The following is a 22,135-nucleotide window of genomic DNA, read 5'->3' as shown; positions in this document are numbered from 1 at the left end:
TTTGAACTATCAGTTCAAATGAAATTGTTCTGAATCAATGTTCTTGAATAGTTTCAGAAGTGTAGTGTTGAAGTCTGTTATTACAAGGTTACGCATAGCAGTTTCTAACAGTCACCTTTTTACTCACTGTTTAAGTAACCTGAAATAACTCTGTCTTGTGCAGAAGTTTTCATTTCATTATGCAACACTGACCTGGTTTATGGGAAACATGTTCCCACAAATATATTTTGGAATAATTGGTATGAATAATTAAATTGCCACAGCAGTTAAGCATGCAACACAATATTTTGCACAATGTTGCAACAAAGTAATGGTATCTTAACCATTAACTTAAGTGGTCCTCTCTGTGAAATATCCTACATGTGAAATAACAGGACATGTGCCCTCACTGTTTGGGCAGAGGCTTTTTTAAAAATTGCAACATTAAAACCAAAACCAACAAAACAACCTCCCCCAGGAATTGTAAGGTTTTAGAAGCAGTGACTGAAATATAATGCTGGCTTATTTGCAAATTTATATGTAAATCATCTTAGGAAATGGACTTCAGAGCATGGTCTGAGATCAGTTAGGATTTTCTTTTTAAATTGTGGTAGCTGACTTTCTCATGGTAATTGTTGACTAGTGTAGCATGAACTCAAACTATAGTGATATTTCTATGCTAGCATATAGGGTTTAAAAAAAAAATCTTGCTGTTGTCTCTACTTAATTTGAGCACAGATACAGGTGAAACTGGAAAGTCTGTAGCATCAAACTGGAAAACAGTTGACTGTGGATGCATCAGCTAATTCAGTAAGCACATGGAAGAAATACTGTCTCTGGAGGAATAAACAAGTGTATCGTGGCATGATTCATTTTTATGCTACTGTGGTATTATTTTTTAGAAATCAGCCATCTTTATTCATTTGTTTATTGCCAGGTTTGTAGGATAGGATCTCTAACTGATTTTTTTTCCTTTGCCTTTTAACCAAGTTATTTGCTTTTTTATAAACAAACAAAAAACCCCCACCCTTCTGATTCCCTAACTAATATTATGTAAAATTATACAAATACAAAAATGTCAAACTTGCTAAATTTTAGGCTTTCTTGTCTTACACCCAGTGTGCTGTTTTAATATTTACAACCTTGCGTTGCTTAAAATAAAAAGTTAAAGCAGTTCCTGAATTCTTAATGACTAATACTTTTGCTCTCAGAATCCTTACTCTGTATGCGTAGCTCAGGGTAGTTGCTTGCTATGATTTAGCTTTTATATAGCATCAGAAAAAAGTGTACTGTATCCCTCTCAGTATGTCTCTCTTGTCCCACCTCCAGGATGTCCTTACTGTTCACTATCATCTGATACCATCACCATCAAAAAGTAAAAATGGCAGCAAAGAGAAAGAAAGAGAACAAGAAAAAGAAAAAGATGTAAAAGAAGAATTTGCTGAAGCTTTAAGAGATCTAAAAATACAATGGATGACCAAGTATGTCTGCTGTCATGACTACACAAGCTTGAAGCAGCTGTACAAAAAAATATCCAGGATCTGTACTTTCATGCTATGTCCTCCTCTCTTCTAGGCTGGATACCACTGACATGTATAATGAATTGAAAGAAGCGTTTCCTAATCATCTTCCATTGTATGTTGCAAGACTTCATCAGCTGGATTCTGAAAAGGTTATTTATCCCTTTTTAAACTTGGTTTATCTCAATACATCCATGTAGCCTAAATAACTGAATCTTTCTTCATACATGTTTGGTCTTCAAGTGACTGCAGCAGCTGTACTCAGTACTATAAAGCAGAAATTCCTAATTAGATTGACAGCTGCCTCCGTAACTCACTGTCATTTACTTAATCTCACAGCAGAATGAAAGAAAGTATGCCTACCTATAGTATGTTTGCTTATCATTTACTCCTTGTTAAATTAAACACGTTGGAAGTTTCCTTACTAGTTTAGGCTACAACGATATTATTCTATATGGTGGTTACTGAAACAAACACACATCCCATTCTGCTTCTCTACTGGATTGGTAATTTCTTCTAGCAGAATTGCTCAGTTCAGACAACTGAGGATGGTAACCCCTTGAAATGACACAGCTAAATCCACCATCTGTCATTGTCCTCAAAAAATGAGAACCGTAAACAGAAAAGTTTACATATGTCTGCTTTTTTTGTTTATCTTGAAGATAAACAGCTTTGTGTATATGTCAGTAGCTTGAATATTTTTCTGTTTATTTGATTCTAATTTTATATTAGAAATTTATATTTCTGAAATGAGTAACTGCTATCATTATTTAAGAAGATTAATTTGTACTGAAAGGTGGTTTTTCTTTCTGTAAAGTCTGCATTTTACATATACCCACCTCATTTTACAGTTTGTTTTCAGTGAAATGGACTACATATGTGGGAAATCTTGATAATGCAGACTTCTTACCATTTTTTTAAAATAAAAAATTGGAGAAAGTGGAGAAAAGGACATGTTGAAATATTTCTGCATACCTTTGCAATTATCCTAGTGTTAGCAGAATCAACAATTGAGTAGTATGATTTCATAGTGCTAAACACCTTTTTTATTCTTCTTTTAGGAACGAATGAAAAGACTTGATGAAATTGTTGAAGCTGCAAATACTGTAATCTCTCATATTGATCAGACAGCATTAGCAGTATATTTTGCCATGAAGACTGATCCCAGGCCTGATGCAACTACTATAAAAAAGTACCTACCCAGTAAATAATTTTCTTGCATCCTATTTCTGTAATCTATGTACTTTGTCTCTGCTTATAGGAAATGGAATGACTACATAACCTTTTTGAATAACTTGTGTTATTTTTTTGGGGCACAGGTCATTTCAAACTTGACTGCAAAATTAATTTATTCTCTTACTATATCTCCAGAATGCAGGAACACTGAAACCTGCAAATTTTTCTTAGAAATATTAAATAAAATAAACAAGGGTGCTTTCAGGACTTAAATGTGTCAGAAAAAATGAGGTACTAAGTTTTTGTATCAAGCTCAATATCAGATCAGAGCGACCATTAGAATATTGATACAGAGATGTTTGGAATGCTACCTACCTTTTCATAATACTTTGCAACCTTCTGGATCTGTATTTGAAGACAAAATTGACAGTGGTCTAAGGAGTAACTGCTTGCAAAAGATTTCATTTGTGAAAAGCATGATGACCATACTTGTGCTTCAGAGTATTTTTCAGACCCATTGTATTTAGTTTTAGACTGTTCCTCTGAATTACCAGTATATATCCTTAGGAATACAGAATTTTGAAGGTGACACCCTAGTCTAGAGAATACCTGGTGGATTTTGCAGTGTGTGGCATGGTGCTATTGTAGTCACAAATAGAGCAGCAGATTTGAAGACCAGGCCCTTAAAATGGAAGATGCATATTTGTTGATTGTTTTAGATAAAATACTAGATTTCAGTCATAAAACTAGTCTGTCTGTTCTAGCTATCCTGAATATTTATGTATAGTTCTAGAATTGCTGATATAAAAGCTATGATGTAATAAACTTCATTCTAAATGTTTCTTGGTAAGTTTACCCATTAGGTCATGTGGTTGAATCTAACATCTGAAATTAAACACCAGATTCAATGGTGCTTTAAATGGGTGCAATTCCTTTGAAGTCAGCAGAATTGTATCTGCTTATGTTAGTGGTGGATTTGACTCTCTGTTTGTAATGCCAGGAACTATAAAGCCGTCTTTCTAGATGCTGGCTTACTCAGTTTTAGAATCCTGAGTTGCCCTTACCTTAAGACATCAAAGGCATTGCAGACTTAGAAGAATGATTGAGGTTGTTCTCCACAAAATTTTTACAATTAGTTTAATTTATATTAAATAGCTATGCTTTAAAAATTATTTTTGTGCTTATTTTCATTTCGTGTGTACTAACTGCTGTAAACTTTTTAGCTTAAACGTAGTACAGCACTGATTTTGTTCTTAATGAGGTATCTGCAAAAAGTCCTTAATATTTTTCATTCTATTTTTTTCTAGTGAAATGGAAAAACAGAAGAATACTTTAGTGGATGCACTTTGTCGAAAAGGAAGTGCGCTGGCTGACCAACTTCTTCATCTGCAGGCCCAAGAAGGGGCTGCTTCCAGCGATGCGGAAGGCAAAGATGAGGATCATGAGAGCTGCTCAGAAGCGTTGACGGAGACATTCTGGGAAACAACAAAATGGACTGATCTTTTTGACAGCAAGGTAAGAGAGCAGAGCAGATTTTTTGTCTTTTGCATGTTGGGTTTTTTGATGGTTTCTCCTGGAATTATGCACTGCCTTTGTGTGCACAGCCTCATGCATTCCTTCCTTCTACTTTTTCATGCCGTCCCCGTATGTTGTGCTTCCTTAATGACCTCTTTCCACAGAGGTTTTGCCAAGCCTGTCAAATTCATGGTAAGCCCATCTCTGTGCATGTGAACATAGAGGTTAAGGGAAGGGTGTAGGACAGTACCAGATTTCCATGAAAAAGCTACTTTCTTTATTTGAATTGCTTTTTTCTGTACCTTTCAGGGAATATTTTTGATTAACCTCTACGCTGTTCTAGCTGTACACACACAGAAGTGTGCAGCATCCCTACTCTGTTCAGTCCTGCATTCTGTAGCCTCTTCACACTATGGACAAGAGAAGTTTTGTGTTTTGCTGTCAGTAATGTCTGTAGAGGTAAAGGAAGAAACCCTTGGAAATAATTACACTTACATATTTATTAACACAGAGTTCCCTGTCATTTCAAGGTTCCTAATCCTGAGATTTAAGTTTTTGTCTGCTTCATTCAAAACAGCTATTCCAGAAGTGTAAAAAAAAAAATAAAAATAAAAATAAAAATCTATTGTAGGTGATTAGGTACATATCTTTTAATTCAAAGTTTATGACTTTGTATGTTTAACTGTTGAGTTATTGAGTATTAGTTAGTTTCTGTACTTAACTCTTGCATATGGCTGCATTTTAGTGGAAGATGAAGTGACCAATGTATTTGTTTATAATTCAGTTAAATTGCCAAAGCACTTCAGATAGTGACAAAAGCAAAACTTTGAAATTAAACAAAATTGCTTAATTTCCTCAACAGTAAATAATCTTCCTGGTAAGAACTTGTGTTTTAGCTGGAGGCCTGAACAAGAAGATTGATGGTTGTTACCCTCACTCTTTTTAATGTATATATTCTTGTACACCTACATCTTTTCAGCATTCCTCTTCTAATCTTTAACTGCTTATAATATCCTGTGGTAGCAGATTTTGTGCTTTAATCACATGGTCTGGCACATGATTTTCTTGCTGTCTATTTGTAAATACAGTACTGCATTTCAGTGTAGTGACCCCTCTGTCTTGATTTTTAAAGCTGATGAGAATAACTTCAGCATAAAAACTGCCGATACAGATGTCTTGTTGGGAGTTTATCGCTCTTTGCTATGCGTTATTTTTCCCCAAGAAAGATATTGATTCCTGGCACCCTTGAGCTGTGTGCTTTTGGGCCTGGAATGAGTAACTGATTTGAATTGCACAGATTGGGGGTTGAACCTGTCTCTTTGACTGCCTTAACCATGGATTTGTCTAAGTGCATATTGAGGTTTTGCTCTGAAAATTGATGCTTCTGTATGGTTAAATTGGTATTGGAAGGCCAACAAAACTTTTTAGATTTTTGTAGCATTTTATATGGAAATAACTTCCATCCTGTTTACGCAGTATGTTTGTCTGCTTTTCCCTCTTGGTTTTACTAGTCAAACTGAAATCTAAACTGATTGACTGTTGTGATCCCTACGCAGCCACTTGCTCACTCTGTAGTGGGATGTGGAAGAGAACTAGAAACATAAAAGTGAGAAAACTCATGGGTTGAGATGAAGACCGTTTAATAGGTAAAGCAAAAGCTGCGTGTGCAAGCAAAGCAAACCCAGGAATTCATTCCCCACTCCCCACGGGCAGGCAGGTGTTCAGCCATCCCCAGGACAGCAGGGCTCCATCACACCTAATGGTGACTTGGGAAGACAAACACCATCGCTCCAAAAGTCCCCCCTTTCCCTTTCCTTCTTCCCCCAGCTTTATACACTGATCATGACGTCCTATGGTGTGGGATGTCCCTGGGGTCAGTCGGGGTCAGCTGTCCCGGCTGTGTCCCCCCCAGCTCCTTGTGCCCCCCCAGCCTGCTCGCTGCTGGGGTGGGGGGAGAAGCAGAAAAGGTCCTGGCTCTGGGTGAGCCCTGCTCAGCAACAGCTAAAACATCCCTGGGTTATCAGCACTGTTTTCAGCACAAATCCAAAACACAGCCCCACACCAGCTACTGTGGAGAAAATTAACTCCATCCCAGCCAAAAGCAGTACATTGAGGATACTTTTAGCCCAGAAACATTCTGGAGTGCTGTGAGTATTTTAAGTGCGTGGCTTCTGAAAATGGAGAAAATGAGCCTGTCATACTGCATCCTAATGACCCCTGGGGTACATCTTTTGTCCTGTGTTTTTCTGCAGCCTTTCTGTCCTGTACCCATACATAGACAGCCTCACTTACTCAGCCCTGCCTGGCCTGCATACAGTTTGTCTTCTACGTTCTCTTGCTGCTGGACAAATTGCCCTATATCAGTACAGTTATGATTACTAGTATAAGTAGTATTACAAGGGCCACAGAGATAATTAAGGGACTGGAGCATCTGTCATAAGAGGATAGGCTGAGACTATTTACCCTGGTGAAGAGAAAGTTCAAGGAGATTTTGTCTGTGTATAGATATGTGATGGGGGGAGTAAAGAAGATGGAGCCAGGCTCTTCCCAGTGGTTCCCAGTGACAGGACAAGAGGCAGTGGGCAGAAACTAAAACACAGGAACTTTTATTTAAGAAAAAGTTGAGGTTTGTTTTTTCTATGGGTGTGTGGGGTGGGGTTGTTTGGGGGTTTTTTATTGTGAGGGTGATGAAACGCTACAATGGGTTGCCTGGAGAGGTGGTGAAGTCTCAGTCCTCGGAGGTAGTCAAAACCTAATCAGACATGACCCAGGGCAACCTGCTATAGATGGCCCTGCTTTGAGCAGGGGTGTTAGACTAGACGATCTCCAGAGCTGCCTTCAGCCTTCAACTATTTTGTGATTCAGTGACTGCTTGGCAAGTAATTTATGTAGCTCTCTAGTTTCTGTGGTGGTTTTCTTCATGCTTTCTGTGATCTAGTAGCATGTATGTTGGTCAGTAATGATGTAGTGTTAGTTTTGCCAGCTATCAATTTAATGTATCTAAAGATCACACGATGGATATATCCTCTCATCTCTCCCATGGTAATTCTAATTCCAGCAGTACCTGTAGATAATAAGGTAAAAAAAAAAAAGTTTGAAGGGAAAGAAATACGTGCTGCTATTTAAAGCTTTCATATGACTGTTGGAACTGAGACTTTTAATTGTTCACTTTTATACTTTGAGGTTTTCTTTTTCCAGAAACACTTTGAAAGGGATGAGGAGTGAGAATCATGTGACTTGGGCCTTGATGGGATTGAGAATTTTGCTTTGAAAGGAGGTGGTAGAGCACTCTAATGATTTTTCCCTGATAAGAGATTTGGAGAAAAGGGCTAGGGCAAAGGGAGTTATTATCAACCGAGAAAAAACTTTTTTGTTTTTCCTTTATTGCTTACTAGAAGATTCATGCTTGCTGCTTTTCATATTCTTTCATTTCCTTTACTAACAGGCGTCATGTCCATCTAGTAGTTTTCTTAGGAACTGGCTGTAGTTAGCAATTACACTGTTCAGACCAGCTGTTTCAGTTGTTTCAGTTTCCAGCCAATGATGGAATGTTCTTTGGTCATTCAAAATCATAAACATATGATGAGGATCCAACTATGCTTTATTTAGATTCTTTTTTAAGTGTCACTATTAATGACTAAGACTACATAATTATGATATGGCCTGACACAAAAAAGCATAAGAAAAAAATTTACAGTTATATTCCTGCTGTCTTGGTTGTAAACTGTAAGAATAGCTGTACACGTGTGTCATGGGCTGTAACTTTTCTCTAAAAATTAACTTAATACTTTACAGTTCCTTCATTCAACCCACCTCTGCCAAACTGCATCTTACATTGAAGCTGTCTGATCAGTATTCATTATTTATAACGGCTGACAAGTTTTTTAAGTGGGATTGCGCTTAAAGCTCTCTCAGCCTCCTGTGTGAATAAAAATAAGTGTCTCCTGCCCCAACACATTTGTGATAGTACTTTAGGATTTTTACTAATGAAATACAAGTCGTGCAGTTTTTCTTTTACCTAGAACATAGCTTTAAAATTTGTAGTCCAAAATCCCAGTTTTAAACAAAACTGCTACAGGAGAGTAGTAGGTTGTTGCCCGTTTGTTACTGGTAATGACTCATCTGTAGAATTGAATGCCCCTCAACCTTTAAATTACCTGTTGGGGAAAAGCAAAAAGTTGTGTTTAAAAATAAGTTTAATAAAAGTGCCAGACCTTTCCATCTTGTCTTTTAAACATCTTTAGTCTGGGTTGTTTTTCAGATTGTCTGCACTGTCAGATGCTGCTGTCTCTTCCAGCTGATCATATTCAATCACTGCCAAAAACTTGTTGCTGGATACTTGATTTCCTTAACTCCCCTCCCTCTTGAAAATACGATGAGTCAATTTTTTTTGTATGAGTATTGCTTTTATTTGTAATAGACCAGTTGATGGGGCAGAGAGGAGTCAACAAATGTAGCTGAGAAACCTTAATTTATTACCATAGATGTATATGAACCTGAAAAAACTCTTTTGCTGGTAATTATAAACATTACAACTTCAGTGTTCTTACAAGCAGTTGGAGTGTGTTATCTATAGATTATATCGCTTAACCTAGTATTTTAATTATTTGTAAATATAGATACATTTGATTTAAATGTTTAAATACTGAAGGAACTGATATACAAGTCTGTTTTTGTTTTCATAGGTAACAGTATTAGGATACTAGAGAAGTTTTATTAGGTAGTTTAGTGTTGCTGGATTAAAAAAGTGTTTTTTAAAGATTGTTTTCAGGCTTTTACATACTTTAGCCCTGCAAATGTCTTGGGAGAGATCATTTCAGCATTTTACTGTCCTAAGTATGCATCTTTATGTAGCCAATGGCAAGTTAGGCAGCTAATTAGCAGATGGACATCCAACCACTTCCATGGGTCTGGCTTTTAGCACACTTTGCGTTACAGGACATTAGCTTGGGGAATAAAGTATCTAACAGTGATTTCCCCCTCCAGTATCCTAGAAGAATGCATTGCCTTTTATTATTACCCTTTGTTTATTGCTCTTTAGCCAATTTCTGGGCCATTATCACTTGTTCTGTAAAAGCTAGCCTTAATTATATTTATTGAAATTATGAAGTATTATCAAATACTTAGAATTCATTCCTATTATGTCATCTAGCAACTGCTTTTAGATACTACATATTGGTTTATTTGCTGTTGTTACACATTCAGATAACAGCTGTTTGTTACATTTTAATAGCACTCCAGTTTACATTTTGTTTACACATATCAAGGAATCATAATCTTCATTTCTGTGATCTTGTAAAGCTTGCAATATTTTAATTATAAGGCTTAATTTGACCAAATATATGTACAAGTTAAAGTATTATTTCTTATCGAACATTTTTTGTTTGTAAACCTATTCTGATTTTAAAGCATCTCATGCATTATTCTTAACTTTTGAAGTGCTAATGAACTTTTACTAGTTTTATTTAATTTGTATACAGTTGATTGGGGTTTTTTTCCAAGCACTAAAACAGAGATTATTGTCTTTTATCAAGAGCTCTTGGAGCATTGTTTTCAGCCTTTTGGTCCAGCAGAGAACTTTTTTCTCATTTAGAAATACCCAAACTTTTATTTGGCCAGAGCAAGGGTGTTTCGTAAAATGCTTTGTTTTCTTGCCACAAAAACTCTAGGAAGCCCTGTTACGAAAGAAATGCTGTCAAGTGGTTTTCCTCCTGCCTTTATCACTGATGTTCAATAACCATTCAAAACTTACAGGGTCAGGTAAGAGCTTTCTTAATAGAGCAGTGACATTATTTCTGGTTAGCCTCCGATATGTTATATTTGCTGAGAGCTCCAATGCATTTTTCATTTGATTTTTTTTGGTTTGGTTTGGTTTTGTTTTGTGGTTCTATCATCTTTTACAGAAGGGATTTTTTTTTAAGTTTAGTTTAATCAACTAAATCTGCTAATGGATCCACAGAGCAGTTATTCGGAAGTGTTTGCTAATGTGTCTTGCTTTAGGAAAATATCCAAAATAATTGGATTGAGAATGCAGCATGCAAAGTATTTTTCCAATACCAATATTTGGAAAATCTGTATGTGAATGGTGCTGTATGCTCATTGTTGCATATATGTGTGTGTTTTAAGCTACAACAGCTTAAGTGAATACTTCAATACAACAGAATAAGTACTTGAAGACAGAAGAATAATGAGCAACTCTGAGTTCTTGGCATATACTTTAGAGCTTCAAAATTAAACCTTTACTTGCTTGATAATTAAGCTTGTTATTTCTTTTTAGCTCAATCTTTTAAGTATTGATCCTGCAAAGACTTGTGCATGTGATCAACATTCAGTGGAAGTGTTCAGGCAGCTAAAATTAGGAAGGTTCTTCAGTCCTTGCAGGATTTGGATCTTGGATTCCTTAATTTTTATGTTCTTAAGAAATACTTAATTTTTTTTTTTCTGTAATGCAAAGTATTTATTTCTGAACATCCTTGAAGGGGTTTTGTTAGCTTTTCTTAATGGCATATTTTAAGTAGACATTGGGAAAATGTAACTTTGTTGGGAGGAGTCAGAGGAAAAGAAAGGAAAAATATTGTAATGAGTGAGGGGAAACGAACAGCAAACTCCAATACAAGATTTCATAAACTTTGCCAACAACTGAAATACCACCATATTCACCAACTTTGCTGCTATGTCACTCTTCAGTAAAAAATTAAAAACAAACCAAAACTGTTTACTGTAAGTGTTCCAAAGGGAATATATGAAACAGTGTCTCGATTGCAGTAATTCTTAGTGCTGTAACTGGTGAAATGGTATGAACTATCTTGCAACACCCTGAATGCTGTCAGTATTTGGGTGTTAAGAACCTGATTTATTTTATATTGGCTCTTAAGTAGAAACATTCATTTGCGCATGTTAGTTATAGTATTGACAAGTATTGTAGGCTGACTCTTTAGAATTAGCATTACCAAGAGGAAGCTTTTTTATAATCTGTTCTTAATAAATTACCGATAGTGAGGAGCTGACCCAAAACCTGAAGTTTGTCTTCATGCTTACCTGTCTTCATTGCTTGTTTATAATTATGTGCATTTGTCTGTGTGTGTGTATATGTATCATTCACTATGTAAGTTCATACTTGTTTCCGCAATAAGTTTGTGACTTCCTAGGAATCAAAACTCTCAACTGGGTCTTTGTTTCTGTGGGTCAAAGATATACCTGCCTGGTTCTTGATTGGTTTTTTTATTTATTTTTTTTTTAATACCATATAGTTGCCTCTAGAGAATGAAAATCCAAAGAAGATAGAAATGTGATGAATAAAAAAATAGAATAGTGACATCTGTGTTGCATAAGATGTTCTGAAGTCAAATATGTTCATGAATTCAGAAATAGTCTCTAGGAAGTTCATGTTTATAACTACTACTGTGAATCATCTGTTTTACCGCAAAGAAAAATGCAAGCTATCTTGTGTAAATGTTTTACTTCGTTTAAATAACTTCTGCTGCCTGAACAGAATCTGTTACTTGTTAAGCCTGGTAAGATTAAAATATTAAAATATCTAATTTGTTTTTGTTTTCACATTGTAGGTTTTGACTTTTGCCTATAAACACGCATTGGTAAATAAAATGTATGGGAGAGGTCTCAAGTTTGCCACAAAACTTGCAGAAGAGAAGCCAACGAAAGACAACTTGAAAAACTGCATTCAGGTAAGGTGTGTTTGGTAAAGTAACGGGCTATGTTCATGCTGAGTAAGCTTATAAAAGTAAGATCTAAGTCGTCTTGAATTTTTGATAACTTTTACATTGTAGAACTCACTAAACTTAACATTTTAACTTTATCCAGGCTTTTGTGACTTGGCCTCCATTTTTAGTAGTGATTTCTTCTTTCTTTTTCTAGAATAGCTAGTTTGTGAGTAACTGTCACTTTTAGCAGATTTTCTTTCTGGAACTTCAGGACATAAAGAAAGTAGAGACAACTTAGCCAAAGATCTTCTGCATATTTAAAATCCGATTATGTTGCTGTTTAACCACTGTTACGTTTACTGTTATTAATCACAATTATTGCTAGTAGAATATAGGTGGGGAATTAATGGGAATTACTGTAACTCCTAGGACAAAATTTTTGTGCATTGAGTTGAAAGACTATAGATCATATAGAATGGTTTTCTTTTTCCCCTTTCAGGTCTAAGTAATTCAAAGACCACCAGTTCTCCAATCTGTTATCTTTCTGATAATAGACATCTTTAGTAAGATGTTGATGTCAATGCATTGTTTATTGGAAGGATTTAGATTTTTAAAAGAATAAGACTCTAGAGCATCTCTTATTTTTTTTTTAATGTTTGCTTTCTTATTTCAGCTCATGAAATTGCTTGGATGGACTCATTGTGCAACTTTCACTGAAAACTGGCTTCCTGTCATGTATCCACCTGATTATTGTGTATTCTAGAAAACCAACAATTGTAAACTTAAAGTGATTTTATATGGGGCAGAATATGAAAAGATAAGTTTGACTTTTTATTGGAACGCATGTTTTCATTACTGAATGCTGATTATTAAATTGTGTGTATTTATCAGTAAAGGCACCTGGGTACAGCTTAATACCTGTTAACCTAACTCCTGTCATCAGGGAGTTTCCTTATTGTGCATCCCATTGCTGGCAATGGATGTGTCAGAACTGCCAACACCAAGGATTTGGAATTAGGCTGGAAAGGCTTACTGCATGCATGTTAGGTTCTTAACTGTTACTTTTAACTGCAAACCTGTAAAAGCTCTGTATTTTTTACAGTAAACTGAATTTTAAAATGTTTGATCTTAATTTCAATTGTATGAAGGCCTTAAAGCTACTTCAAGAGTAGCTAAAATCTTATTTATTAGACTAAAGTAACGGGACATCATTACCTGTATTATTTGCAAGAGTTTACATTTAATTATTTTTTTTTTAAGAAAAATTCAACCTCTCAAACTGTTATAATGTGTAACTCGGAATTGCTGATGCATAGGTGCTCTTGTAAATCTTCATTTTGGAGTGATTTCAGGCAAACTCAAAAATCCATATGAAGTTGAGTATCAGGACAGGCTGATACATGTATAAAAGTGCCAGACAGTTAAATCTCGATCAGGTATTGTAAAGCTATACATATATGTTTAATAATGTTAAAAATGTAAAACACAACAGAATAAATGTGCAAAGTTGAAGATCAAAAACCACCACGTGCACTCTGATATTTTAAAAGATTATTTTATAATTAAAAAAAAAGAATAACAAAGCTAAAAATTGTATTGTTTTCTGAAAGATACATAAATGAAACTTGCTGAAGGAAAACACCTTACAAACAACAGAAGTTCAGTGCAGCCCAGAAGATCAGTGCTTTCTGTTAAAGCCTTTTTCCTAACTATTGTTACTAACATTGTTCCTTCAGTGGCGTGAAATTGGTCTGTTTCAACAGGTCATATGTATCAGCCAGAGACAAATTGCTATTTCATTTGTCTTGCCAATTTTTTCATAACTTGTAATGCAAAACTCAGATACAACTGCAACTTTACAAACATAAATGCACAGAAGGTGCACCGTAATGCTGCAAAACATTCCAAACCGTAAGGTGCTGCCACTAAATCAAAATTAGGAGTAGTTTTCTCTTTAATTCTCTCTTACTGTGGCTTTAAGCAGCTTGACATTTGATTCTGGAAATTCTGCTAGAATAGTTGTGTTAAATATATTGCCAAGTTTTTCCAAAAATTCATAGTCTGTAGTGAATCTGAATTTATTTGCCCATAGTAATACTGTTCCTGGCTTACAAAAATACACCATTGTTGTTAGCAGCTGGTCCAAAGCTGCATGATGGTATACAACATCAGTTGCCAGTATGAAATCATAATGGTAAGTTGATACAGGAAAGTCTTCACTGAGGCCTTCTCCCCATACCAGTTTTCTCACTTCAGGTTTGTGCATATTCATGTTTTGTGTATTTCTTGAAATATTATATGAAAGATTTTCAAGAACTTCAGGCAAATCAGTAGCTGTAACGTAAGCTCCTAAAGAAAACATGGATTTGTTTCAATTCATAGGTATGTAGTTGAACATACCCACCCATGGCAGGGGGACTGGAACTAGATGATCTTTAAGGTCCCTTCCAACCCCCAAAATTCTATGATTATATATACATATATATATCTATAATCATAGAATATGATATATAAAAAATATGATATACATATATGATTAAAAAAATTTATCTGCCTAACTCCCCCAGCTTCCCCTTCACCAATAACTAGGGTAGTTACTTTATTAACAAAACGGTATTTTACAATAATTTTCATTTTTAAAAAAAGGCAGTGACAAACAAGGTTTACTTCAACTCTTGCTTCACTGCCTTAAAGTGACAGTGGCAGATCTAGATCATCTTTCACAAGAAATCCAAAAGGAAATATGAATTTACTTACCTAAGATACAGGCCACAATGGAAACCAAGCCTGTTCCAGCGCCGATTTCCAAAACGTTTTTGTCTTTGAGGTTGAATTGTTCTTGATTAGATTCCAGATACTGAGATAAAGCCAGTGCCTAAAACAGTTAACACACATCCATAAGAAAGTAACAGGTAAGTTGCACAAAAATTCATTAGATGTTTTTATACAGGTTATTTTTTTTTTATATATACAGTGGAAAACACTGAAGGCTGTAACATAAAAATGTAATATGGAAAGAATTATGATGTGTCCTGTTTTTTATAATAAAAAAAATGTTAAACAGCTTATTTTTAGTTTTAGGTTTATGGGATGTGGATTTGCTACACACTTTTATACACTGTGAGTCCTCTGACAGCTCAAGGTAGGCAGTGTTTAGATGTGAACCATACAGTCAGAACAACAAATGAGGTTTAACAATATGTAAAAAATAATGTTCCGGTTTATTATCATAAATGTTATGGTTTATTATCACTATCACAAAGTAGACTTAGGCTTCAGTGAATATTTTTTTGAAAACAGATTTTTTTGTTTGTTTTAAATTTTTTTGCAAAGGAAATATTAAAAATTTGTTACTTACCAACACAACACACTTGTCTGTTGATAATAGTGTAAACTTTAAAAAAAAAAAAATATAACCAGCAGCACTGTATGGAAGTATTCCTTATTAGACTTTTGTAAAGGTCTTATCAGTAGGACATAAGTCAGCTGTTTATAAACATCATAAACTGATGCCAAAGAAATTAACTTCCCCCTTTTGCTTCTCTTCTTTAGAATTGTGTTACTGTTACTGTTTTAACTCTTGTGCTTTCCATAATGCAACACTGGCTACCTGCTCTGGGAAAGCTGACCGCTAATGAATCGCCAGTCCAATTTGTGCAACCTCTTGATTTTCTTGGAAAGTTTTACTGTCTGCATTCTGACACCTGATTAATGTGAGAACTGATGATCTGACATTTCAAAATAAGATACTGTTTCAACCACCCATACTCTTTCTCTATTGTTTTGAAATTGTCTGCCATTTTCTGTGAGCTTTTTCAATAAATGTGGATCTGAAAATTTTTGAAATCCTGATTTGCATGTCTATCAGTTGATCCTGTCTTCCCTCAAAGGCAGTTTTCTCAGTCCACATAAAACTCTGTTTTTAAGAGTAGGAGAAGCAAAGACTGAAGAACTGTTTGCAAGTATGGTTTTCCATACTGCAATGGAACTGTTCTAGCCTGGTCTTTAAAAGAAGCATATTTAATTGTTTTAACCTCCTTTATTTAATCTCCCACTATTTTCTTTTTCAGCCTCCTTTTTGTACTGCTGATTTGTTTACTTCCCAGCAGTGACTGATTGGAAACATGGAGGAAGCTGAACACTTCTTCCCAGGTTCCCTTTCTTAATTTTTTTCAATATCTGCATCCAGTTTACACTTAGGTGCCACAGTTCTTTTGGCATGAACTGGCAAATTAGCATGAGGCAGAGCTTTCTGCTGAAGTACTTCACGACTTTGTTCTGCATAGGGAAACCTGTGCTGTCGGAAGTGTCATCTAAGAAAGCTTCCTTCATATTTGTGTGCCACTGTCGTGGTTTACTCTTCTGTCACGTCAGCTTGCTGGGTGCCGTATCACGTACTTACCCCCGGCCATACGACGGCTCCAAAGTGTTCTATGGACTCCTGAATGACGATCTGGTGGCCAACGTACGTGTAGTGCTCTTTATCAAAGTAGGGCGAAACTCTAGGAACCCAGTTCTGCAGTATTTTAAGAGTTACTGGTGAATCTGTGAGAGAAAAGATGAAATTTGTATTTTTATATGCAGGTGTTTATATGCAATTTTTTTAAAGGGTAAAAAGTATTTTGTGAAAATAGTCTGTAGACGTACGGACTAGAAAAGCGGTCAGGCCGTGGGCCTTGAGAGTAGTTGCTGTCCAGAAGCAGACAGTCTGGCTGGCCAGGGAGTGAAAGGAGCAGTGCTCGTTTCCTGCCGCTCTGAGCGTTTGCATGAGCAATTTACAGATAGAAATGAGCCTTTGAGAAGAATCTACTGATTCAAATATATAACTCTGCTAATGACAGCTGGAAGACTTTCAGGACCTAGGTAGGTTGTATTTTGGGGTATGCCGTAGGTCATACTATGCCAAAGTATGCCATGTAGGTGTTGGTGGTGTAGTTCTCATTTGTGGGGCCAACAGATCTAGAACATCAAGCTTTTTACAGAAGAATTTAGGATTTATCTCCTACATTGACGAAAACCTAGCTCTTTTTAGTGGTTATTTTTTAACCATTCTTCCACAAAAAGAGGGTTGTAAGATACTCTTTATGTTGACAACTACGGTGCTGTTCAGTGAGTCAGTACTACAGTTGTGCTTGCTAGCATGTCTCATCATAGTGAGTAGGCTTGTAGGTGAGATTTTTCGGGAGAGCTCTGCCGAACTGCTCCATCTGATCTCACTGAAAACAAGGACACTGTTCTGAATGAGCGTACTGTTGTTGGAAGCCTGCTAGCAGGATATGCATAGATGATAGAAAATTAACTTTTAACTGCAAAGAAAAATTTTGCTCTGGCTTGCGTGGATTTTAATTGATGCCTGCCTGGAATCCCTGGGAGGCGTTTGAGCAGTTTAGCCTGTTGAAACCTGTAATATCACAGCTTCCACAGTGCCAGCCCAATTAATGCATATTATAATTGTATCTCTGATTGTAATTGAGAAATAATTCTTAGATGTCTAAATAAAATCCAGAGACCTTTTTAAGCATGCATCTTAATTGTGGAGATAGTCTTTTTTGTAGATTTAGTCTAATAATAAATACAAACATAAGGGCAAATGGTGGGTAAAAAATAGAGATCAAAAGGAAAAGTCACACAGTGACTTCTACTATTTGAAGACTGAGAAAAATGAAAGTTTGAAATGCTAGCATGCCATAGCAATTGCAGTATTTAAATTGGGTTAAACCTGAGCCCAGTTCTGCTGTTGATGATGCATGCTTGGAGCTGCAAGTACAGTTTTCAGAGTCACACTGCTCTTCACAAGTTTCTTCTTCCTCAGTTTGGACGTCCATTACTTCTTGAATTTTGTTGGGGAACGGTGGCTGCTGTGCCGAGATCATGGCAAAAGAGCTGAAATGGAAGGGGAAAAATAATGTTGTAAAAGCTTGTGGGCACTTGTTGTGTGAGGTATGACTGGAAGAAGACAGTGAGTAGTTTGGGTGGGCTTTGATTTTGGGGTTTTTTCAATGATGGGTTGAAGGGACAGGAAGCCATGATGTAAGGTGACATTCCCCACTCCACTGGAAATTGCTGGGAGCACTTTCTGGTAATGCAGTAATACTATCAGAGTTTTTATTTTATCATGCTTATCATGTTTATTATTTTATCATGTTTATTTTATTATTTATGCAAAATCTTAGCATTATGTCACTGAACTGATGCCAAGAATCAGTCTGAAAAGTGAGCTGCTTCTATCAGTTGAAGCAACAGCTGAGAAAGATGAACTGCCTTTTAATGTCTGTGACTTTTTATCTGTGTAATTTACTGTTTCCCAAAGAACTTGGGACTTGGCATTCCTATGATAAAACTGGTTAATTTGCTGCAGCCAGTGCTCTTGATTTTGTCTCCTTGTATACAGTTGCCTTCTCTTCTCTGCCCTTTCCTGCAGAACAGCTAACTGAATTGCCCTGAAATGTAGTGAACTGCAGGGTATGCAGATTGCAGTCAGGAAATAATTGCAGTGAGAAGTTTAAATCGGTAAGCTTTTTTGGAAAACTCTGTGTTATGAATGACTGTCCATTTTCAGTGTACAGGGCAGCACCCAACATAAGCAGGAACTGCTCGATACCAGTAAAAGCAGGAGTAGGACTGGATCTAAATTTGCCTGAGGAGAAATGTGCCAGTGAAACCTTTAGCTTAACTAGTTTTCTTCAGTGATAGCACTGAATGATAGTATATGCATATCCGTGTGTGTGTGTAGATATATATACACGCACACATATATATGTTTAAAGAGAAAAAAAATGGTTCGTAACTTGCTCTGGCCAGGGACTGTACAAGTTCACCCTTTCCACCTATCGTGGTGGCTGGAGTGTGCTATGTTTTTATCCATGATTGGCCTTATTTTGCTCGTTCTTGAGAATGCATATTTCTTTGTTCTCTCTCCAGCCACATGCACTGCAAAGCATTGTGTAATTTGGGTTGCATCATACTGCAGGAGGCTGTTGTAGATATCCTGGCCAGAAGGGGGAGAGGTTTGGCAGCAACCAGGGGCTTCAGCAGTGCCTGCAGGTAGTTTTTTAAGGAGCAGAGTGACTGCTGACTTGTGTGGGTGGTTTATTTACACACATGATATTGACACCAGTGCAGTTTTAGTGATACCTGATATTCCTTATTGCTGCTCTGTTTATTCACAAGGACAGGATTTGTTCTAACTCAGTCATGGCAGTGATTTCGTACTGTTTCAGAAAAGAGAGTGCTTTAAAGTAAATTGATTTCTGCAGATGTATTTATTTATTCCTCAGTGAGCCTCCACCTAGCTAGTAACACGTTCTGTCTGTGCACTTTTGTGTATATTTCAAGATACAATGTTGTTGGGTAAGAGACCAAAGTTAATGCTGTAGTTACTGCATTCCCTGACACATGAGTGAATGCATCCATGTTCACATTTCACACCTGAGAGTGTGCCTTACAACAGCAAAGGTTTCTCATGTAATCAGACTTGTACTTCCAATTTTCAGCAATGCCTCTTTTTCATACTTTGAGCTAGATTAAAATCTGGTCATGTTTTAATGTTTTAGGAAATCTATGGGAAAATATATTAAGACTTGTGTAATTGGGAAGGTACATAATGAAGAGAGAAGGATCTGTCAGAACCGGTGATGGCTACAGCCAGAAAATGCTTGCTTGAAGACTCAGTCTTCTGTACGTTTCATGTTTAAACATACAAAGCACTATATTTTCAAATTTGAGGGTTTTGGCAGGGGCTTTGGGGGGTTTTGGTAAGGTTCTTGTCACATGAAATTTGTGCTATTTAAGTGAAAAGCCAGTCCTGAAATTACAAAGCAGGAGGAAACTTTGCCTTGTCCGGTACTCTTTTATGTGAAAACCAGAAGGGCTTGTTTAATGAGTAAACAGTTTAATTTGTCAGTCTGGCTAGAAAGTGATCCTTCTGTACTTTTTATCCTTGCTTAGACAAGTTCTTATTGCAAGAGGTCAAAATTTCAGTTGGCTATGGGTAGCAGTGAATACCAGAAAATAGCTTGGAAACATGTTTAGTAAATACATATTTGTTCATCCACTGTTAAATACTTGCAGCAAATACAGTTGCATCTCTGATCATGATATATATATACCCTGTTATCATTCATTCAGTACAGACTGCATTCTAGATTCAATTAAATGTTATATTACATTTTCAAATTAAAAATTGTTATGCTTGCTCCTGTTTTGTCCTTTGAGCTCCTCTAAAATAGGAGTCTACTTAAATATTTATAAAGACACTTTGCTGTTTTTATTAAATCCCTTCTTAAAATGATCGGGAGGTCTAAAAAACATCTAGTGGTTACACTGGTACTGTGGTGAGACTGGTGTGGTCCTGAAGTCCATCAGTTGCCCGAGCTCTTAGATGGTAAATTGGGGGGGATAAAGATAATGTACTCGGCATTTGTATGTCACATAACACACTGGGCTCTGGTTTATGGCTGGGGCTTCTAGATGCTAGGATAATAGCAGCATATTTTCATAGGTGTAGGTTTTGCTAAGCAGAAAAGGGTATATATCTATCTATATCTATATCCCACTGCCATAACTATTAAATGATGTATTTCATAAAATGGAGTTAAAAAGTAAGGCTTTTTTTAGCTGCAAACTACAGGAGAGATTTAGTCTCATAATTTCAAGAAGTCGAGTACATTAGCATCTTGGCCTTAATGATGCACAGCTTTATCATTTTAAGTGACAAACTGTACCTGAATACTACAGACACAAGTGAATATTGAGTAAGCTATTTGCAAATAGGTGGCATTTGCATTATTACATGCCCTCTGTGTAATATTGTCAGGTTGCTGCTGTGCTTCCAGAACTGTAAAAACTGACATTTCTTACTATTTTGACATTTTTCTGATCCATATCTTACTGAAAATTATATCTCTGAAAGAATTTTGATTTAATAATATTGCAACCAAAATCTGTTCCCTTAGAAAATATTGGCTCTTTCTGAATGTTAGCAGCCGATTTCTTTCCAAAATGATCCTGATGGGTAATAATCATCTAAATTCTGTGCTTTCCAAAGTTTTTAAACCAGTATTGACTTCATTAATAGTCTTAAACTGTTGTGAACAAAATAACTTACAAAAGCGCATTTGATTTCTTCAGAACCTAAGGAAGAAAGAGTAATTAACAAAATTATATCTATTTGACAATGCCACTTAAAATTAACAAGGTAATTAAATACTGAGGGGCAAATTGTAAGATGGTGATAAACCTTAAGGTAACAGTTTACCCCCTATAAGAATAAACTTTGTGCCTCTTCCAAAATCCATTGCTTGGAAAGAGCTTTTCAAATCTAGCTACCTGGCCAAAAAAAAGTAGGTTAGTAAGTGGTACTGTGTCACTGGGTCTTCAGCTGTAAACACAACTCTGCTGAAATGTGTTTCTCTCACCTCTGCACAAAATTGCACAGCATAATTCTGTGCTATATCTATCGTATATAATTCTATAATTATATCATCTCTATATCGTATATAATAGTCTGTAATTGTAAGACTATTTGGGCAAGAGCCAATTCCATTTGCTCACACGGGAAATGCAATTGCAGCGTGTTCTGTGCGAGATAGGGCTTAGCCATACTCTCATACCATACACAAACATCCGCGCTTACGCAATTTTCTCACATTATCATGCACTAAATAAATAAATAAAAGAAAGATTAATATAAATGCTAGGAAACAAAGGAATTGTCAGTGCTGGGAACATCACTATAGAAAACCTATATAATATTTGAGTCCACAAGCTAAATGTATCCGAATACTGAAACCCAGCAACGGTAGTCACTGCTCGCGAAATAGTAGTGGTTAGGTAAGCTGGATTTTGTTGGCTAACGCAGCTGACCTGAAACATAAGAATTCAGACAAATGTATTTCCTTAGTTAGTTAGCAGAGAATGCAAAGGCATGTCAGACGAGGTTAGCGGGACAGCTGTGTGGGTACCTGCTGTGACAGAGGGCACTGGAAGGGTCCTGTGGGCGGATGCACGCTCCAGAGGTTTTTATACAGGCATGCACCTGGAAGGAATAACTCTCTGCTCCGGCCAGTCGGATTGCAGGCTATTTAGAGTAACATTACCAGGCAGCGCTTGAAGAACTTAACTATGTTACGCTAAACTGTTCCACATTTGCAGTACAAAACGAAAACGCTCTTAGGCTTTGAAGTCCCAAGCGTACCAACCTTCAGAAATAAAATCTCGGCTTCCTCCAACCTCTTGTTCCGTTTTTTGCAGATTAAGTGTTCCCTGCGTTCACCTTACGGTCCG

At 36.4% G+C, this 22,135-nt stretch overlaps 2 protein-coding genes across 6 annotated transcripts in view; one reads left to right on the top strand and one right to left on the bottom strand.

Annotated features, from left to right (window-relative positions):
* The window catches only part of TPP2 (tripeptidyl peptidase 2), a 53,528-nt gene extending 40,422 nt beyond the window's left edge, over nucleotides 1-13,106 (top strand). For 2 of the 5 annotated variants that reach the window (XM_075045895.1, XM_075045894.1), the window contains 6 exons: nucleotides 1,309-1,460; nucleotides 1,555-1,651; nucleotides 2,561-2,691; nucleotides 3,983-4,190; nucleotides 11,756-11,875; nucleotides 12,525-13,106. In XM_075045895.1, the coding sequence (XP_074901996.1) occupies nucleotides 1,309-1,460; nucleotides 1,555-1,651; nucleotides 2,561-2,691; nucleotides 3,983-4,190; nucleotides 11,756-11,875; nucleotides 12,525-12,614 (798 nt within the window). In that variant the 3' untranslated portion in view covers nucleotides 12,615-13,106. Of the gene's footprint in view, nucleotides 1-1,308; nucleotides 1,461-1,554; nucleotides 1,652-2,560; nucleotides 2,703-3,982; nucleotides 4,191-9,859; nucleotides 9,951-11,755; nucleotides 11,876-12,524 lie in introns of those variants that run through there. The other 3 variants (XR_012652902.1, XR_012652903.1, XR_012652904.1) reach the window with 3 other exon arrangements.
* A 699-nt stretch (nucleotides 13,107-13,805) lies between these two features.
* On the bottom strand, nucleotides 13,806-21,898 carry METTL21C (methyltransferase 21C, AARS1 lysine). The gene is made up of 5 exons (XM_075045896.1): nucleotides 21,814-21,898; nucleotides 17,571-17,734; nucleotides 16,254-16,396; nucleotides 14,609-14,726; nucleotides 13,806-14,200 (listed from the first exon to the last, which is right to left on the bottom strand). Exons 2-5 carry the CDS (start codon nucleotides 17,722-17,724, stop codon nucleotides 13,806-13,808), a joined length of 810 nt encoding a protein of 269 aa, XP_074901997.1. The 5' UTR covers nucleotides 17,725-17,734; nucleotides 21,814-21,898.
* Nucleotides 21,899-22,135: the final 237 nt, after the last annotated feature.

The sequence above is a fragment of the Buteo buteo genome, chromosome 14, assembly GCF_964188355.1.
Source record: "Buteo buteo chromosome 14, bButBut1.hap1.1, whole genome shotgun sequence".
Lineage (NCBI taxonomy): Eukaryota > Metazoa > Chordata > Aves > Accipitriformes > Accipitridae > Buteo > Buteo buteo.
Note: the sequence above shows the minus strand (reverse complement) of the source record. Positions and strands in the feature narration are given on the sequence as shown.